The sequence below is a fragment of the Aspergillus brunneoviolaceus genome, assembly GCF_003184695.1.
Source record: "Aspergillus brunneoviolaceus CBS 621.78 unplaced genomic scaffold BO95scaffold_17, whole genome shotgun sequence".
Lineage (NCBI taxonomy): Eukaryota > Fungi > Ascomycota > Eurotiomycetes > Eurotiales > Aspergillaceae > Aspergillus > Aspergillus brunneoviolaceus.
The window spans coordinates 40,571-58,449 of NW_020290747.1; the positions used below are offsets into that span (position 1 = coordinate 40,571).

Consider the following 17,879-nt stretch of genomic DNA (forward strand, 5'->3'; position numbering starts at 1 on the left):
GACCAACCGCTTCAACTAGCAAGTGACAGCAGAAATAATCCTGGGAGCGACAAACGTTACGCCTTGCGTCCCGACATGAGACAAATAAAGAGAAAATAGAAGCACCAGATGTTCGACAGCAAGGGGGAGTCAGGCTCAGTCACACGGGGTGTCCGTGCCCGAGTCCCCCAGCGTACGAGCCACTGATGAAATAGCACTAGAGCATCGAAAGGACCCCTTAGATACTCAAGAAGATAACGAAAGTTGCTGCGAAGGCCAGAAGAGCAGCACGCAGGCCACCATTACCGGCAGCCTCGCTCGAAGGTGGCGCGGTGGTGTGAGTTCCACTGGCGGCCGAAGAGGTACCGTGGGTGGTGGTCAGAGTGGTAGCAGAGTGGGTGACGTCCTGCACACTAGACGAGACAGGGGAAGCCGAGTGAGAGGTGGTGCTGGGCAGACTTCCAGTCTCCTTGGTGTTTGAGGTTGGGCTGGGAGCTGCCTCGGTCTGGGAAGTCACGGGGGGCTGCGCAGAAGTCTGCCCAGTAGTGCCAGGCACCGAGGTAGGAGAAATTCCCTCGGGCTTCGAAGTCACAGAAGGCTGCACCACAGTACCAGGCACAGTAGTGGGATGAGCGGGAGGAACACTCTGGGTCTCCGAGTAACTCGAAGCCTGGCTAGTGGGGTTGGCAGGAGGGAGCCCGGTGGTGCCCGTCGCGGGTGGGTTCGCGGGACCAGTAGTGGAGATCACCGAGGTCGAAGTCTCACAGATGGTCTTGATGATGGTCACTATGAGAATGACGGGAGTTAGAATCTATGCTGAAGGCTTTGGACGAACGAGTCAGGAAAACATACCGTCGCGGGGATCGTGCTCATGCATGGCTGCGGGGGTAGAATGGTCAGAACAGCTGACTTCAGGCTTCTTTCTGAAAGTGATAACTTACCAAGAGGAATGGCAATGAAGGACTCATCGTCGTGCACTGTTCCAACGGCACCGAAGGTTTCTAGCAGAGTGTTAGCTAAAACCGTTGATAAAGGTGGTCAGAAGGCACTTACCGGAAGCCAGAGTCAGGGTCGCAAGGAACCAGATGGTCAACAAGACCGCAAACTTGAAAGGCGCGAACATCTTGATAAGAAGGGAAGTTTACGGTCGAGAGAAGGATGAAGTCAACGAGCGAGGTGATCAAAATTCAAGCCTGGAGGCTGAGATAGACTGGAACGAGTGTGGATGGAGGTAGCGAGCGTGAGAGGTGATGGGACGGGGGATGGGCGGGAGGAAAGAAGAGATGGAGGATGATGAGAACAGAGGAAGAAAAAAAAACGAAGAAGGAGAGGAAGAGAGAAGATAAACAACAGCAGCAAGTCAGGTGTCGCAGTGAATGTGCATGTGTGTGTTATCGTGGTGATCCCAATAAGGAAAGGGGCACCAAGCGCACCTGGCACCTGCTCAGGGAGTATCACAAAGAGAGGGAGGCGGCCAATGGGCCGCCAACAGTGAGAGACATGCCTTCATTCACTCCAAGACACGCAGCCAATGTCGGCTCTGGCTGGAGAAGAGCGCAAGAAGACTGAAACCGCATCAAAATGTACTGTATAGACGTACGGGATGACTGCGGTCTCTACAGTGCATTCAGCGCTTTGCACTAAGAATAGTACCTGCAGCATTTCAGCATTTACCAGCAGGTAGCGATTGTGCATGCAAGATAATTATAGAATGAGCACTTGCAGATGTCAAAGGCACTGTCAGTGCACATGCAGGTGGTCTCTACAATAGGTCAAAAGTACTCTCTGCTTATACTTCACTTCTCGGTAATACAAGTCACTGGATGAAACATAAGTTATACCTCTATTCTAATTCTAGGGGTAACTCTCCATTTGATCGGAAAGAACAAGCTTAACAGCAGCCGAGCTTCCACGGCAGCTAAGCTCAAACTGGTCAAAGAACCCTGCCACTTGCACTATACGAGGAAGCACCAGGGGACTCGGAACCACCAGGCACTGCCGAACAGAAGAACCAACAGTACCCAACGGTACGTCAGTGGTGGCTGGTGAGTCTGTCTCATCTTGTCTTGAAGTTCCCTCTGCTCGGATTATTCTGCCAATGTGCCCCCTGTGGCTCAGGCCAAGCTACTCGGGGCAATCGGCAAGAAACTACCACCTCTCCCCGATTACTCGTCAACTTGTCCACCAGTTTCGTACCCTTTCGTACCCTTCCTCCCTTCCCCTCCTTACCGTCGCCGCTAATACCCACTATTTATGACAGCTATGACATGACAATATGCAGCCATCTGCGTCTCATGCTTCCCGGAAAGCTTTTCCTTAGCGAATAGCTGGTCGATTCGCAACGAGGTTTCAAGCTAATCTCGTATCACAAAGAAACGGAAGGCCTGGATCGGTCTAAAATATCCGGCTGCTCGAGCTGGCTGGGTATCAGCTCTGGCGGCTGGATGCATGGGGTCGATTGTCGGCACCGCTCCCATCACCCTGAGGTCCAACCGATCTGCCTTCTTTGTTCCGGCCCCAGGAATGTGAGTGCTATACGTCTCGATCGATAATAATACTAGAAGAACGATAGAGAATAGTGATCGAGAACCACATTTCATGGTTCTGTCAGCCTTTCTGAAGGTGGGTGGTTTTCGAAGAAAGGGTATGCATCAACCCGCCGCCACACAGCAAAACGCTCACCTTCCGGAGCTCAACCCCAACGCTTGAAGCTATTCCGAGTGACAGAACTTTGCAGTGACGGGGCCGACCCACTCTTATACAGCACCATCGTTCCTCTCTTCACCCCCTACCCTTATGACCAGTGACCTCGATTCGTTCGTCGTTGTTCCTCAAAAAACCTCCCTCTTGACGACATATCCAATCGCTTCCGCGATAGATCAGCAACGTTAGCTGCGGAGGTTATTGCAGATAAGCTACCGTCCCCACGGCTGCAGGTGTCACTATCCCCAAGACCGATCGACCAATCAATGGACGATCGAGCAGAGATCGAGCAGAAGAGTCTGACAGTCTACGATCTCCTGTGGCAAAACGGTCTCCTCTGCCCCCCTTCCCCCCAGACGTCTCTTCACGCACGTTTAAAATCAACCTTAAAGCCTAACGAGACCTACCCTCTCCGGTACCTGCAGTCCAAACCCGCCAGGAACGTTACCACCACCTGACAAGAAAGTTACTCTGGATTCCGACGCTGTGGTTCCCGGACAAGCGACCACCTCGTGTCCGATACTTCCGATAGATTGATAACCTCCCCCCTCCGGATCTATGAGGTGCAGCCCTAGCAAAGAATATTCAACACAATCTATAGGCGCCGGCTGACTGATCGGTTCACCACGAACTAGTTGGCTAGTTGATTTTCTGTTCCCCTGTCGATTACTCCTCCCGACTGCCGAGTAGATCCTACTCCAAGATCACTACCCCTACTTAGCGCGATCTTGCCTCACAATACAACACGCCTCATGACAGCAAAATGCTTCATGCCTTTATCCCCAATGTCTCATTCCATGAGTCGTCCCGAACCCTCAGGCATTCATTCCAGCACCACTGGGCGCCCCCGGCCAAGACAATACGAGCTGATACCAACGATACCCACCGCCCAGCGGTTCGGCGTTCGTAAGGCGTAAGCACGGTATGTAATTGGAATACCGCCAATACGCCCCTTCCTGCAGACCAAACGGCGCTAAACTGGGAGCAAAATTACCACAAGTGGGGACAAAAAAGCATCCCTCACACATCGGCACGATCCGTATGTGGAGTGGGGAATAATTTTCTCTCTCAGTCAGCCGCCGAGACCCAAGCACCACCGAGCCCACTCCCAGAGGGAGAAAAATCGGTGGGTTGCAGCGCACTGTGTCCGGATTTCCAAGGAACCTGACAGGAACTAGCAGAGCGAGTATGACGACATCGTACATTTCCGAGGTGCAAAAGGGCCAGATTTCCTCCCCCCCTACTGAGTTTATGACGTCACTTTCAGGTCCAGCTGCCTTGCTCGCTCCTCTTGGGGGGGCCTGGGATTTCCCCTTCCCTCGTCCGCTCCCATCTGTTTTTCTCTTTTCCCACCCCGGGACTTAGGAAAGTGAGAAACAATTTGGAGGAGGAGCGGACAACAGAGAGATCGGGGGAGGGGGAAGGAGGGACGTGTCAGACCGAACAGAATTTTTTTTTTTTTTGGGTTTTCGGTTTTTTTGCGAATTCAATCTGCGGAGTACCTTCCTTTTCTATTCTTTTCTTCCTGTACAGGAGTACGACTGTACATAGCAGTAAAATCCGGATTTCGCTCAGGGAACACATTCCCATTCCAATGCACTACTACCATTATCATCTGGATGTGAGACCTCCTCGTTGTGTCGACAGTAGTGTGTACATATACATGTAACCCTAGTCCCAATAGTCCCCAAACGAACTTCCGCTTCCTGCGCGAAGATAAAACTAGAGTACTCGTACAGTATAACCAACACGGTCCGCTCAGATCCCTTTCCCCTCAAACCTCTCACACGATCCAGATTTTCAACCCCGTAAACAAAAAAAAAAAGACACGATCATCTATCCCCTCGCATCGAACCAGACGCGCCCCCCAACGCAGAATTCCGAAACTAGACCTATGCCCAAATCGAGACAGCAACACCCCTCGATGCATTTGTTTACGAGTTACACACATACCACCAGTACATGAGTAGGAAAAGTCCTACTCCACGAGATCGGCACTATCGTTTCCGAGCGCAGTGATTGGTGGAATGGGCCCTTTGTCTGATCCTCTCAGCACTCCCGAATCGAGGCTCGGGGACTCGGTACTTACCTAGGATACACTACGTGTCCGTCCCCAAAGGAAGGGGGGAAGGGGGGGCACCCGAAAGAAACAAGAAAACCTAGCTGGACTGAACCGCCGGCACTCAAAGTCTGGAACAGATGATAAGCAGCGGGTTGGGTTTCGCTTCTTAGCGATCCGTCGATCCATATACACGCTTGAGCCCGGCAAAAGTTGTTCCATTCGTCTTCTCGAAACCCAGGAAGAGGGAAGGGAAGATGGAAACAGATCTAGCGGGAATAAGGAAATCCATAAGGTACCGGTACCGGTACCGGTGCCAGCAACATTCGCGTCCAAGTGTGGTACACTGTGGGATTTCGAAAGCCAAATCAAAACAGTGACCAATATGGTACCGAGGACGGGAAGGGGGAGGGATAGTGGAGAAGGAGAACAGCCCGGGCGATGACGTCACCGACATCCTCGGCACATGGGTGCAATAGTCGGAGTGGAAGTGTCCAGTTGTCGCATAGCTAATCCCAACCCCCATCCCCCAACCCATTTGGCGTCCGTCCTCAGGATATAACTAGCAACTAAGACACATCCATTATAGACCGGGGTCATCTTGAACCGATCCTCCTCCTCCACCGAACTTCGATCAGGAAGGTGCATAAAATCCGGTACCCGCGAGCATATCCTGGATGAACTTCTGGGATCGATTCGATCAAGTCGGGAAGCTTCACCCGATCTCCGACCTTTCTTCTGTGGTCTCCCCCAACAACTGACGAGTAACCCAGCCAGCCAGCCAGCCAGTCAGCCCAGTCCCACAGTCCTGCTAGTCGTAGTAGTCCAGACATCATCTTACGAGTACTCCGTACTCCGTAGAGTAGATACTGATTGATAGCCAAGAAGTCCAAGCGATACTTCAGCAAACGCAAACCGCAACAACTCTAGCGCGCCGCGTCCCCTCCCTGAGACATGCACTAAAACCGCAAAAGAAGTTCTCCACTCCAGCAAAGACGGATTCGGGACTAAAGAGTGCATCAACCAGTTAGTGGCTCCGCGAGTTTTTGTTTTTGTGTGTACACACCGCACCCGAAGCCCATCCATCAACCACCGATTATTCACGGACGGGGGGGGGGGGGGGGGCCTAAACCCAAAAAAAAAAAAAAAAAAAAAAAAAAAAAAAAAAAAAAAAAAAAAAAAAAAAAAAAAAAGAAAAGGGAAAGCCCTTCGGCAAGTTACTGAGGAGGACAGGACAACACGCATTGAAACCGCAGGACTACTTACTGAAAGTCAATGTCCCCGATGATCGTCTAGCTAGTCTCGTAAGATAGGTATCCCCAAATTCCCAATGACCATCCGAAAGGAAAAAAAAAAAACCAGAAAACCTTCGATTCCATTCGATTCCCTCCCCACCCCTCAACCTCAATTTCAGCCTTACCGTCCAGGTGACTCTGGGCCATAATAGAACTGAGCAACTAAGATTTTTATTCTGCTGGAGAGATCCACACTTCCCATGTTTAAACTCGGTATACAGCCTCAAATCCTGCCTTCCGATTGACGGATCTGTGTTTTGATGGGTTTTTGGTTACGGTCTCCGTACTCCGTACCTGATCTCTTATACTTCTTCTTCTCGGTTAAGTTTGTCCCCCCAACGGCCACTAAGTTAGTCGACTAGTCGAGTGACCCTGAGGCCGGAGTAGGTACCGTACAGTGTTACACCTACGTACTATGAGTGCTTTCAGGAGAATGGGTGAGTCTAGATCGAGTCCTTTGCTGGATGTACATACACAGACATACACAGACATACATACATACATACATACCCAAAGCCACACACGTACAACCCCCCTAGCAAGACAAAGAGAGAGAGAGAGGGGAGTATGAAGACGAGAGACTAAAGCACAACAACCTAGCCCAAACTAAACCAACCCCCCTCCCTCCCTCTAATCCCCTCTACTCCCCTCAATTAAGCAAGTAGGCAAGCAAGTAAGTAAGTAACTAGCTCCCCCATCCCCAACTTCACCCCCTCCCTCCCCGCGGGACAGGTCAATCCCTATAACCCATACCCAAGCTTCGCAAAGCAAATCGAAAACACCCTCCCACCGATCCGATCCGATTCCCTCACACACAGACACACAAAGTAAGAATCCAAACCGTGACAACCTCCAAAAGATCCCTTCTGGGCAAAGTCCCCTCCCGTTCTTGCTGTACTATACTCCGTACGTACTCAGGTAGATAGAAAAACCACCCACCCCCACCCCAGAAGAATCCCGAAAAGCAAGCGCCAACACGTACGTACTCAGTACAGTAACCTAACTTACAGTAGGGGAGGGGTGAGGAGAGTCTATAACTCAACCATCGGTAAATAGCCGAGAGAACCCCCCCGGATCCCGAAGTATACAACCAACCCCAACCACCAGGGCAGAAGAAACGCATCGAACCATTCAGACACAACAACAACAACAGCAGCAGCAGCAGCAGCACAACGGAATCAAGAGCACAGCGATAGTGGGCGGGGAAGGGCGAGAAAGAAGTGCAGGTCCACATTCCCTCTTCCGAGAAATAAAAAAGAAAGGAATGTGAATGGTGCAGTTTCCAAGTTTTCTTGAAGAAAAGACTTTGCCGGGTTTGTATGGAGTGTGGAATATAACCACAAATTTCTCGATCTCAACTCCTCGTTGGTAGGCATCCGGGGCCGAACATTCCGATCAACACACAAAAACGAATGAAAAAAGTGCCCGGCGTGGCCGTCCGGCAAATCCCCAGCCTCTCGTTGGGAAAGCAAAGAAGTTGAAGGTTGATCGGGGTTTTGTCGTGAGGTTCACGATTTAGGTTAAACGTCCCCAGTTTCCCACGCTATCAGAACCGACCGGGTGATGGTCCGATGGATAAGGTAAAAGAGCCCCACATCACACGGGGGGGGGGGGGGGGGGGAAGGGGATGGGGCTATGATGTCATCGGGCTGTCGCTGTCGCTGTCGCATGTTGCCGAAACAAACTATCACGGAGCGGAAGGTTTTACCGATGGAGACCGCTGGACTGCTGGAGTCTAGAATCTGGAAACTACAACTAACTTACACTACACTACACTATGCACGGTAATATTACCCTAAGATAAAGGAGGCGCCCGCCATGTCAGTAGACTGGCCCCTCCGGTAATTTCATCTATACCCAAATTGGAAATTATTTAAACCGACGTTCCGTTCCCCCATGATCTCCCGACTGTTCGTAGGCCTGGACGCCCGGTATTCCTCCCATCGGCTTCTTGGGCTTTCGATCCCGATGGCCCTAAATTGTTTGGTGTTTGCAAAGTGCAATCCCCCAGAAAAGAAGACGGTGGACATCCGTCCGTTCCGAGCATTCGATCCCATGTATAGTATTTTCGTGATTTTCTTTCTCTGGCATATATGATGATACCCTGTCTAGCAAACAGGAGCACGCAAATTAAGAAAACACACGGAAGAACAGTCAGGTAGATGATAATAATGATAATAAGAGAGAGAACCATCATCCCAGGAGTAGAACACCCCTCGAAGTCAAGGCATCGAAGTCAAAATCAATCAGACAGCTGTTTTCATCTTCCAGAAAACAGCAAGAGTGGAGATAACACACAGAGGAATTGATCAACCATTAAAACAGATAAAATACTTCCGACAAAAATGGACAGGGTATCTATTCGTGTTCCTCATACCTCAACCACATCTTCGAAACATGGCAAGCCAACCAATCTCAACCAGATGAAATGCGAGGTCGTATATTCCCAAAATGAAAACAAACCCAGAAGACGTTGTCGGAGAAATGACATGTTTAGGATATCATGAAAACCATATAAGCACAGAGTCGCGACAAAATAATTCAAGATGCAGAAGATGCCTGGGTATCATTGCTAGGGAACTCGTGTATTATTCCCTGATACAACGCCCCCCCGCCCTCCACCATGGAGGGTAGTATAAAATGACGAGTAAGTTAAAAGATAGCCCCCGAACTCCGATGAAGCCAAAGAAAATGGCAAAAGTATATCACTCAAGGATGAATGCAATGTACCTTTTCACCACGCACCAGGCGCCCTTAAAAGGGAGAAAAAGGGAATGAAGTCAAAAGACCACCCCAAGAAGGCATTGATGCAACTCAGAGGTGGGAAAAAGAAAACTGAAGATGAATGACGAGGCTTTACGTGGCGGAAGATTTTTGAGAGGGTCGTGAATGTTTCCATCAACGTAAGACAGATTAATAGCTCAACTTGACTTCAACACTCTTAGCGCTTTCAGCGCCTGCTGCAGCTGCACTCTCGAAGGTGGACGTCTCGGAGATCTCGACCACCATGTCCTGGCCATCGGGCAGTTCACGGACGACATCGTCGTCGACCATGATCTTGAGACCATTCTGCTTGACATGGAGCACCCGCACGATCCGTCGTGGATCGATCCGCTGTTTCATCGAGATCTTCTCCATGAGATCTCGCACAGTGCGTTCCGTCAGGTAGACGGCCCGGTAATAATCATCCTGAGGCTGATCATTCCGCGGGAATCGGACGTAAAAGCATGCGACTGGTTTCCAGGTTAGCATCGTAGCTCAGCACGGAACATATTTTGCGGAACTTACTTGGTTTCACGGGCCGCTCGATTGGGGGCCTGTAGGTTGGATCGATGTCGACTGCTTCAATATACCCCACAGGGACGTGGTTATCATTACCGGCGACCTTCTGAACTTTAACCGGATGCTTCAACAGGACCTTGTCACCCATGGCTTCTGAGCAAGGGCGCGAATTTTCGCGGGAATTGTTCATGGAGCCATGATATCCCGAGTCGTAATAGAGGTTGGTCTGCGAGTTCGGCGGGTGGCAGGGTGAGTTTAGTGAGACGCTGCTGCTGGTGGGCGAGACGGCATGCAACGACACTCCATCGACACTGAACCGAGAGCTGCGGCTGTTCTCTCTCTTGATGAAATCGCGCGACTCCGGCAAAGCAACCGGGAATAGATCCGGATCATCCTCTTCCTCTCCCCGCAGTCCTAAAATGCTCACTGGCCGGGTCGAAGTGAACATGTCCTGCATAAGCGCGAGTTTCGCATGCAAATCATCTTCCAGTGACATCTTGCCGGGTCCATCCTGTGAGCTCATGGACCATGTCCGTTTGTGTTTTGTGATCTTGGCAGGACGGGGGTCGCCGCCCTTGAGCGCGACTGAGCCGCTGCTACGCTTCCGCTTGCCATAGTTTCCAGCTCCTAACTCGGCCTGGGTAATCTGCTGTCGAAGCTTGTCGATCGTTTTCTTGACATGGGCGACGTCATTGGACAACTTTCGCTCGGCTCCATGGTCGCGGAAGAGTTTCACTTTGCAATAGCATACTTCTGGCTCCTTGGCTGAGCCGGCCGCTATTTCATCCGGCGAAAGCATCTCGGTTTTCGCGCACAATCTGACCGGAATGCCCTTCACGCCTTTGGAATGACTGAAATCTGTCGACAGGAAGTTGAAGCGGACGGAAATGGCGCAGTCCGAGATTCCGGTCGTCGGATTCGCAGTCCAAGTCACGCAGAAGCCATCGAACGATGCACTTTCGAGCTGGATCTGGCGGTTCTTCGGGTCTTCCACGCCTCCTTGAGTCGGATCAACGTACTCAACCGCCTGCAGCTTGCCACCGCGTTGATGCGCCTCATTGGAGCCTCGTCCTTCCTTCCACAGTTGCCAGCAAGCTCCTGGCTTAGCTCGTTGCTCTTCTTCTTGGAACGACACGCGGATGTAGGTCCGATATTTCAACGGTTGCCCGGTCATCGGTGGCGGCGTCGAATCGACAACAGAGATCGAGTATGCTTGGCCCTTATTGAGATATGTGACGGGTATCTCGGCTTGGTGGTTGATCATAGCCGTTGGAGCACGCAAAGTGACATGATAGCGGAAACTGCGCCGATTAGATCTAACGTCTCGCCCAATGGAAGGGTTCTAGCTTACCTCTCGCCGGAGTTGTGGATGCTGAGCTGGTCGTCTTGAATCACCGACGGGACGAATTGGGTGGTAGCATTACCCTGCATATCCACATCATTTAGAGAAATTCCGTCAACAGATTCGTCCATGGCATCATAACCTGTATCAGTTGGAACAAATGCACCAGGTGCAAAGGTCGCCGGTTGAGCAAATGGTTGTGGATTATGAAAGTGGGGTGGCATAAAATGCGGGTTGAAGTGTTCGAGACCCATGGTTGCAGGATCGGCGTTGATGGTGGTTGCAGACAGCTGCTGGGGAAGTGACAGGGGGGTAATCATGCTTAAACCCATGCCAGGGGTATGCAAGTCCCCCGCCTGGCTGTGATACACAGCTCCCAACCCCCCAGAGTTCGGCGTATAGTACCCATGGGGGTTCATCGGGTTGATATATGATACTGCATTAGGGTCGACATATGATTGTGCGAAGCGCATGTCGTGTGTAGCTCGCGGTGTGATATCGTTGGGCTTCAGATCACCGTCCATACTCAATCTGTGATTGATTTGTTGGGTCAGCTTGTGTTTTCTGGTGCGAGTTCTCATGAATCGATGGGCAATGGAATTCCAGCGGGAGACGCTGAATCTCCGTGGGCGAGGGACAGTGTATTCACCTAGCGGGAGTAATCGGTCCAACGGGGACCTGACCAAAACGCGCGGCATTGCGGCTGGTGACTGGAGGAACGACGTCCTGGAAGGTCTTCTGGAATCTCGTGATGAGTTCGTCATCGGGCTTCTGGGAGTTCTTTCTGTTTGGTTGAATTAATTGGTAAGCATGAGCACAACTCGCACCCCCAAGGACGCACCATCCACGTTCAATAATCCGCGCCGACATACCTGTTGCGAAACATCATCAAGCGGTTCGGCGCAATTAAGGCCTTTCGATTATGGCCTGGGTTTTTGGCTTGTCAAGCTGCTTTCTGGGGTGTTTGAATCTTCGTCCTCGTGTCTCTGTTTGTATGTTGCCCGGTAAATTAATCGAGAATATGGAATTCAAGGGGAAAAATCGAAGCGATCGTAGATTGAGGTGGCATTCGGATCAAGAAGCGACTATCAGTCCGGCGCCGTGGGTGGAATTATCGAGAGACAATGGTAAGTTTGTCCCGATAAACTTAAGCCAGAATAGTGGCTAGAAAAAGTGTTTGGGTGGATTTTTGGTTGGCGAAAGTCCGACTTCTAAGGTATCACATCACAATTCACAAATCGCAAGTGTAGAATGATTGACTGCAATCCCAAAGACTACCACGGACAAGAGGGAAAAGAGATAATTGTTTTGAGATCGGATGGACGGGCAAGAATGGGGAGGGGAGGAGGAGGGGGTGGTTTGATTTGATTTGGTTTGGTTTGGGTCGCGAAGAGCGGAGAACAGTTCTGAGGGGGAAAGTCCGAGTGTTGCTGAAGAGAAGCGGAACCCGGAAGGTATCGGATTTATAGCTGAACAGACTCCTTACTCAGATAAGTCAGGTCATATGAGAACAGGCACCGAATGTTGTCAGAGGGAAGGTTTTTCGAGAAGAGCAGGCGAAGGATACGTATGCTGGAAGCAACTGTACAAATGGTGGTGGAAATAGTTGGAGTGTGGGTGTGGGTGGGAGTAGGAGGGAGAGAGGGAGAAAGTGTGTGTGAGAAAGAAAGAGAAAGAGAGAAGACCCAAAGGAGGCGAGGGGGAGACCAGGAAAAGGCAATAGTAGTGAGTGTAAGTAGGAGGAGGTAATGTACTCTGTAGTAATAGTAAATAAGTACTACTAAGTATGGAGTGAGTAGGAGGACTGAGAGGAAAAGAGGAAGATAGAGAGAGAGGAGGATTGAAGAGGGTAGAGCGCTTGGGACCAAACGGTAAGACGAAGCTCCCCCAGTAAGAATTGATATAGTAGGGTAGGGTGGATATGGATGGTGCGAGGGTAAGGATCTGAAGGACTTTGACACTAAGTCCAACAACCGTCCAAAGAGATCAAGAAGACTTTTTGAACTCGGAGGATTTGTGGAAAGAATGTGATAGTTATTAATAAAAGAAGAGAAAGGGGCCACATGGGAAAAAAGACGTGGTGACGTGCAATAATAACGGTTGGTTGAGTGATAAAAAAGAATATTTATTCTAAAATGCAGTTTGAGAAAATTAGAAGTAGAATAATAATAATAATAATAATAATAATAATAATAATAACAATAATACATTTCCTGAATAAAAATTGAAAAGGTATGGAGACAAAACCTTCCAGAAACTTATTTTGCCCACTCGTCCCTTTCACTACAGATCTCGTCTGGAGTTCTTTTCCTCGCTGATTTGCGCGTCCTCTGCGGTGTTCTTTTTCTCTCTCTCTTACTCTCTACTGCTGCCGTTCCATACAATTTTTTTTTTAGATAAATGGGTTTTCTAGGATTGGTTTTCAAACAGAGGAAGACCCAGGAATCAGTGGGGATGTTGTGAGGGGGTGGGTGTGGACCCGGTCTGGTAATTGGGTAAATTCCGGTGGTATTACCAAGGTACAGTACCTGAGCTGGGTAACGCCCGGAGCTCCTGTTATTTTACCGGTACTGTATCATACCGGATGCACTCGCTGTCAGCCAGAGAGATGGGAGAGGTATAAGTATATGTCCATGGTTAGTACTACGTACCATGACTTGAGAAATAGGTATGTAGTAGATTAGAAAGTTTATTCAGATCTTGTACCTCTCCCTCGGGTTTCGATATCTCTATCTCGAAAGGGAAACAGGAAGTAGGATAACAGCAGTAACAGTAGCCGCACAAGAAGCAGATTCCAGCTGCGAGGCAGTTTTCTACTACCCCGATGAGAGGAGAGTCCGAACATCCGTATATCCATTAGTTGTTTACTTAGAGTAAAGGCACTGACAACTGCCAAATCAAGCATAAACTACTATAGTCAGATCCTTCCATGACGAGCACTTGTCGGGCTTGTCTCTGGCGTGCATAGCAGTGTGTCCCACTGTCCACTGTCCACTGTTCAGGTTGGTGCCCGCCCTTTGTCTCTGCGCCTATCGCTTCAATACCGTGTTCAGTCTATACGGCAGAACTATACCAGATTTGTGGAGTGCCATTCGGCCCATTCCCCTTCCAATCTCCCGATTCCTTCGAGCACTGGATGATAGGTGATCTACGTCATTCCCACAAGCCCCAGGGGCTGGAGCCATTGCGATTCGTGATAGTTACTGCGGGCGGTCGAAAATCGGCGTTAACTGACTTCCTTTATACCCTAAGTTGCACCGAGATTTGCTCTTCCCTGAGACCCTATCTGCGCAGTCCGGTTCAGCCACGATCTTTAGCTTTATCTTCGATAGGCGCGCGGTGAGCCAGGCATCTGTACAGGCGGAAAGTGATGTACACATTGAGGGTATACTTATTCGGTGTGAGCAGGTTGCTGCGCACAATCTAACTTCGAAATCAAAGAAAACAAAAAGAACAAAATAATGAAAAAAAAATAAGGTCTGCGACGACCTCGGGATCTAGAGTAGCTAGCTGCCACATGCCGCAGCGCATGGTACAAAGTAAGTAACTGCCGTTAGTGGTAGCAGTCGGGGATATTCGAGTCTCTTGGTAGTACACATTCAAGGTTATTGGCGGTACCAGACCTACTCCAGCAACCATAAATTTAAGTCTCTTCCGGTGGACTTGCATGCAGACTACTTACTCATTAGGCAATGGAGCTTGTATGGAGTCCCAAAGCCATGGAAATTACCGGTAGGATCACGTTGACCCGAAGCGCTTTCAATGTGGCCGGAAAGCGATAGAATACCAAAGAGATTTGGGGGATCGCGTTCGGTGCAGCATGCCCGTTCAGATTCTATCCCAGGTCGGGATCAGGGCCAGGAAACCCCCAGTAAGTGGACACCCTCCGTCTAAGCAACCTCATGACTGTCCCGAGACTCGAGAGAAAGAGATATCTAGAAACATCTTCATTCTCCTACTGCTTGCTCCCAATGCCCTTCCTCCTCTACCCGCGAAGGACCCCATTTCCAGCCTCCGCTCTTGTCCGTTACAGTGGGGACCGGAGCCGACAACTCAATTGAGAGTCGAAAGGAGAGCGAAAAGCCGAGCTACTGCCTAAGTAGGCAGGTATACGGTCCAGCCTGAAGAATGACTGACCTCTTGAAAAGCTGAGTATGGATCTTCAATCATAATCCTAGAAACGGCCATGGGCCAGATGGTACGAGCGCGCTACTATAAGGTCAAAATAGAAGAGGGGGAAAAAAAGTTCGAAGCGTTCCACTGCACATCGGTTTCGGATCAGTCGATGATAGAATATCAAATCGGAGACACCTAAGCTATGATCGGTCTTACAATCTGCATCCACTATCAGCCGAACGACTCGTGGCGAGAGTCCCGATGCTGCGAGGGATGAGCAGATTTGTCCAAAAGAGCCGTAGTAAGACAGAGAGGGAAGCAGCATCGCGTTATTGGTTGGCGATGCACACGACTCGAGTGGAGGAAACTGAGTTCCGTATAGAGAGTAGTAGTAGGTAAGGCAGGGTGGATATACACCCCAAGTGTAAGGTTTGTCTTGATCAAGTGAAACGTCCGACCTCGCCTAGGATGGAGAGTGATGGAGTCGGATCTGGACCGGGAGCTTAATTCTGTCGTGCACGGGGTCGAACATCATGGATTGAACCATATTCTACGTACCTAAACCGTATCCAACAAGGCTATGACACAATGCTTCGACCCTAGAAGCACAGACATATGGTGGTACTATACTTCCCTACGTTGCGCGTTTTCTGCAGCCAACCTTTTTTTTTGGTTGGTTATTTACTGTTTCCTTCTTTTCAAAGCATGCTGCAACTCAGTTCTAAGTCTGCATGCCCTCCTGACTCTACATGAATGCAAAACATTGATAACCCACCACCCTTTCCTCCCTCACGGGGTCGATTTTCTGATACTGTAACATAACTGTGTACGGCATCGAGGGTGGATTGTATGGGGATTGTAAGTGCGCTTAGGCTTTCTAACGGTCCAGATTGCTTGGAGTCGGTACCCGCCAATCAGCAACCTGAGAAAGAGCGCTTCCGGGTCACATCGGACGGATCTCCCCAGAAGCTTATTACATGAGAGAGTGTGTATTGTGATAGCGAAGGTGTATTGAGGATGACAGTACGGGGAGGTATCTGGTGAGGTAGGTACTCACTAGTTGCGTCCTTAACGTTAGCCGGTACTTCGACAGTTAGTAGACCAGACCGAGCTGGGTTAGTCCCCGCAGTGGTACTTTTTTGAGTGCGATGGCCGTGGATAAATTGGACCCATGGATGATAGTCCACGGTCCACGGTACTTTGAACTGTGTCCCTTCTCTAGGCGAGGCAGGCAACATTACGTCATTTGTCTGTGCTTGCGTGCCGCACCCGCCCTTTCGTGTGTCTCTCTCTCTAGATCTAGTTACTAAGGCCGAAGCATCAGAGTGGTCCGTTGCCGTTCCAGCTGACAAGTTTGACGGAAGGATTAAGGGGAATGGGAAGAGGAAATGATATTCGACGGACCCATGAAGTGTATTGCTTAGTGAGATCAAATCTATTGAACAAGTGTTCTAATTTGTTGGACTTTTGATCCGATTCAAGGGGAGCGATTGACTGACCCGGTCGGCTAGGCCATGGATGGCCTATCAAGGCCAGGTCTCCGCTAAGGGCGGGAGAGCCCCGGATTAGTTACATCATAGGTAGCCTTCATATTTATGAGGTGAACCACTAGCCTACTGAGGTAGCTACTTGGTGGTAGAACGGCAAATAGTTCCTTGATACTCCGTAGCCGAGTACATGCTCAGTACTCCGTACATACATTCTACTGAGTACATAGCCCTGAGTGCCCTGGAGTATCACCTACATATCTGTATGTAGTTAGACTCTCTCGGACTATCGCCCCCTCGGAATTGTGATGCCTATGGCATATGAAAGGGATGAAATTAGCTGATCCACTATCTGGAGCATGACGTTCAGCCCAAGTATTGTCATCCTTTTACCTAACGGGCTAGACCCCAACAAACTGCCCTACTGTACAGTAGGTATCGAACTCGGTCGCAACAAAATCTCGGTCTAACTAATCGGCAATGCAAGCCATTCATCCATCCACTCCCCCAGATGCATGTTGATGCGCAGACTCTTTATCTACTATGTATGTACAGTATGTACGGGAAACTAAGGTACAGATCTCGAGTGAGACAGGAACGGAAATCTCAAGACAAGCAAAGCAAGAGAAGACAAACGGTTCTCCCACACCACTACGGAGTACACGACATCCACATCCACATCCACCCGCTAGTTATTGCCTGCAGTCACAGCCGTGCCACTAACAGAGAGTAACTACCATATCCACCCACACGCACACATTTCCACAACACACACACCTACTGGACTGGGGACCATCTACTCCGTACTCATATTAAGCATGTATTCGATGACATCACTCTCAGCCCAAGCTAGCCATTACTTAATATCGGAGTCCTAACCTACTGGAAGGCGAACAACGATCCCGGCGCACCGGGTTGCGCGCAAAGGGTCCATCCCATTCGCTGAACAAAGAGCCGTATTGAACTCCATTCTCCGTAGGATGATTTTTTTTTGATATGGAGTATGACAAGTGAATCATACCTTTTCTCTGTCGAGCAATGATCAGATCCAGATCCCCGACCCGGTGGACTTCTCCCAAAATAGCTAGCCAAACTCATTTCGAAGAGTTATCGCTTTGCAACCCGCATATATTATCCGGGTCCAAACAACATACGTCCGTGGCCCGAGAAACTACTACTACTTCCGTACAGTAAACGTAGACAGAATGTGTGTTCAACCCATCCACAATCATAGGTAAAAAGGTGGTGTCCTATGAGGAGGGCGGGGGTAATTGCTTTTTGTACTGACCGCACCGAAAAAGAAAAGAAAAGATAACTGCTAGCACAGTGCTAGGGGGATTGGAAGGGAAAGAAAGGGTACCTTTTTACGGTAATCTATTTTTTTTGCCTCCGTTCTCGAAAGCTGACTGAACTGACTCGAGCAATTGATAACTTAATAATCATACGTTCTCGATCAGGTAGGCAAGCCAGCCACTGAGCTGGAGCCCTGGGCCAGATAGACAAGGTGTCCACTCAATCTGGAAGTACCCTCGCCACCCCCGGTCGCGCATCCTAATCAGAACTGAAAAAAAGATTAAGTAAACCGACTAGCTTACCACTGACAGAGTGCCGGTAGT

At 49.8% G+C, this 17,879-nt stretch overlaps 5 protein-coding genes across 5 annotated transcripts; 1 reads left to right on the forward strand and 4 right to left on the reverse strand.

The window, feature by feature from the left end:
* Positions 1-193: 193 nt before the first annotated feature.
* Positions 194-1,102, reverse strand: BO95DRAFT_512587 (uncharacterized protein; the record flags this gene model as incomplete). Its single annotated transcript, XM_025591528.1, has 4 exons — positions 194-765; positions 832-858; positions 921-980; positions 1,033-1,102. 4 exons carry the CDS (start codon positions 1,100-1,102, stop codon positions 218-220), a joined length of 705 nt encoding a protein of 234 aa, XP_025444522.1. The 3' UTR covers positions 194-217.
* A 5,653-nt stretch (positions 1,103-6,755) lies between these two features.
* Positions 6,756-7,438, reverse strand: BO95DRAFT_63802 (uncharacterized protein). The gene has a single exon (XM_025592110.1). It carries the CDS (start codon positions 7,268-7,270, stop codon positions 6,845-6,847), a length of 426 nt encoding a protein of 141 aa, XP_025444523.1. The 5' UTR covers positions 7,271-7,438; the 3' UTR covers positions 6,756-6,844.
* A 391-nt stretch (positions 7,439-7,829) lies between these two features.
* BO95DRAFT_63808 (uncharacterized protein) lies at positions 7,830-8,360 on the reverse strand. Its single transcript, XM_025592111.1, has one exon. It carries the CDS (start codon positions 8,231-8,233, stop codon positions 7,910-7,912), a length of 324 nt encoding a protein of 107 aa, XP_025444524.1. The 5' UTR covers positions 8,234-8,360; the 3' UTR covers positions 7,830-7,909.
* Positions 8,361-8,949: 589 nt separating this feature from the next.
* Positions 8,950-11,546, reverse strand: BO95DRAFT_461418 (grainyhead-like protein; the record flags this gene model as incomplete). Its single annotated transcript, XM_025588820.1, has 5 exons — positions 8,950-9,269; positions 9,325-10,619; positions 10,670-11,191; positions 11,310-11,444; positions 11,533-11,546. 5 exons carry the CDS (start codon positions 11,544-11,546, stop codon positions 8,950-8,952), a joined length of 2,286 nt encoding a protein of 761 aa, XP_025444525.1.
* Positions 11,547-16,718: 5,172 nt separating this feature from the next.
* On the forward strand, positions 16,719-17,028 carry BO95DRAFT_440690 (uncharacterized protein). Its single transcript, XM_025586018.1, has one exon. It carries the CDS (start codon positions 16,820-16,822, stop codon positions 16,994-16,996), a length of 177 nt encoding a protein of 58 aa, XP_025444526.1. The 5' UTR covers positions 16,719-16,819; the 3' UTR covers positions 16,997-17,028.
* The last annotated feature ends 851 nt before the right edge of the window (positions 17,029-17,879 follow it).

What these genes read in the sequence shown, in the direction of transcription:
- BO95DRAFT_63802 (XM_025592110.1), bottom strand. Translation starts at nt 7,270, where the DNA reads ATGTGGACCTGCACTTCTTTCTCGCCCTTCCCCGCCCACTATCGCTGT.
- BO95DRAFT_440690 (XM_025586018.1), top strand. Translation starts at nt 16,820, where the DNA reads ATGTACGGGAAACTAAGGTACAGATCTCGAGTGAGACAGGAACGGAAA.
- BO95DRAFT_63808 (XM_025592111.1), bottom strand. Translation starts at nt 8,233, where the DNA reads ATGATGGTTCTCTCTCTTATTATCATTATTATCATCTACCTGACTGTT.